Here is a 1,231-nt window from a genome sequence, read left to right as displayed (position 1 = left end):
TGAATCAGTATGAGTCACAACATCCTAACTCGTGTCCGCAAGGCCCTCAACCCGCCATCGGAAGCCTCCTCTCCAGCCCCGCGCCTTCCGAAGCCTCACCTCCTACGCACTGCCTCTTCTTCTTCCTGACGATCCTCCTCTCCTGCAGGAAGAAGTACGTGTTCCCCTCCACATTGCTGCAGGACCTCTCCACCACCATCCTACCGGAGCGTCGGCCCAGAACGAGGCTTCTGAGGGACGAAGAGTCTGTGGAAGGACCTCTCAGGATCTCCCAAGGACGAGGGCGAAGGAGGCCGCTCTCAAGCCCTTCGGGTAGACTCCGCCCACAGGATCGCCATCGGTTCCTTCGGGTTCCTTCGCTCTCAAGGCATCGGCGTGATTCCTCGCTCTCCTCTTCTTTCTCAACCTCAAGTCCCGACGAGATTTTTGTTCTTATCCTTCTCCTTATTTACTTCGTTTTCTCTACACTTTTCCTGCGATTTTTAAGGGTAAACGTAGATATATATATTTTTCCAAGTAACTATTTTTTCAAGCTTCTTCTTACATCGCTCATAGAAAATCACATACCCAGGATTTTCCACTTTTATCCTTGTCAGATAAGGACACACAAATTTTCAAAACACATTTCTTTCACATCCTGTAATAAACATCCAGTTAGATTATCAAAGGACTTTCTTTTAAAAAATACAAATAAAACGATACTAAATAATAAAAAAAAACATAGTAAATTGAACAACTAATATAAAATTAAGATAATAATAAAAAAAAAAAATAACGATAACGAGACCACCCGCAACAGAAAACCATAACAAGCTTTATTTTCCAAATGAAAAAAAATCCACAAGTGTTTAATTCGACACAGGAACACCAATACAGAAAAACGAACATCAATGAAAAATCAGGACAAAAAAAACCCTTTGTCCCCACTTCGATTTTATTTTGCTAACACTGAGAATTTTCCAAGTTCCAGCGTGGTGTGAAATCTGACGCTCAATTGCACGTTAATGTTGCAAGGGACGATTGTTCAAGGTGCAAAAAATGCGTCTTTTCGGTGTATGACAAAAGCACATTTCCATTATAGGTGAAACAGCACAGGTGTGGCCTGACAAGGCATTTGCAGAAAATGGAAAGATATAATTTTTCCCATGATTTTCATTGTACTTATTTTTAATCTTTAGGAGGGACATATCTTTGGAAAATAGAGCTTCATACATTAGGTATATTATACAAA

The 1,231-nt window shown here is 41.0% G+C and overlaps 1 protein-coding gene across 1 annotated transcript; it reads right to left on the bottom strand.

Annotated features, from left to right (window-relative positions):
• Positions 1-17: 17 nt before the first annotated feature.
• LOC119590964 lies at positions 18-359 on the bottom strand (the record flags this gene model as incomplete). Its single annotated transcript, XM_037939698.1, is given in 1 exon segment — positions 18-359. A coding segment is annotated over 1 exon segment (313 nt), but the record flags the coding sequence as incomplete, so codon positions are not given.
• Between the last annotated feature and the right edge of the window lie 872 nt (positions 360-1,231).

Source organism: Penaeus monodon, chromosome 28 (genome assembly GCF_015228065.2).
Source record: "Penaeus monodon isolate SGIC_2016 chromosome 28, NSTDA_Pmon_1, whole genome shotgun sequence".
NCBI classification, from domain to species: Eukaryota; Metazoa; Arthropoda; class Malacostraca; order Decapoda; family Penaeidae; genus Penaeus; species Penaeus monodon.
Note: the sequence above shows the minus strand (reverse complement) of the source record. Positions and strands in the feature narration are given on the sequence as shown.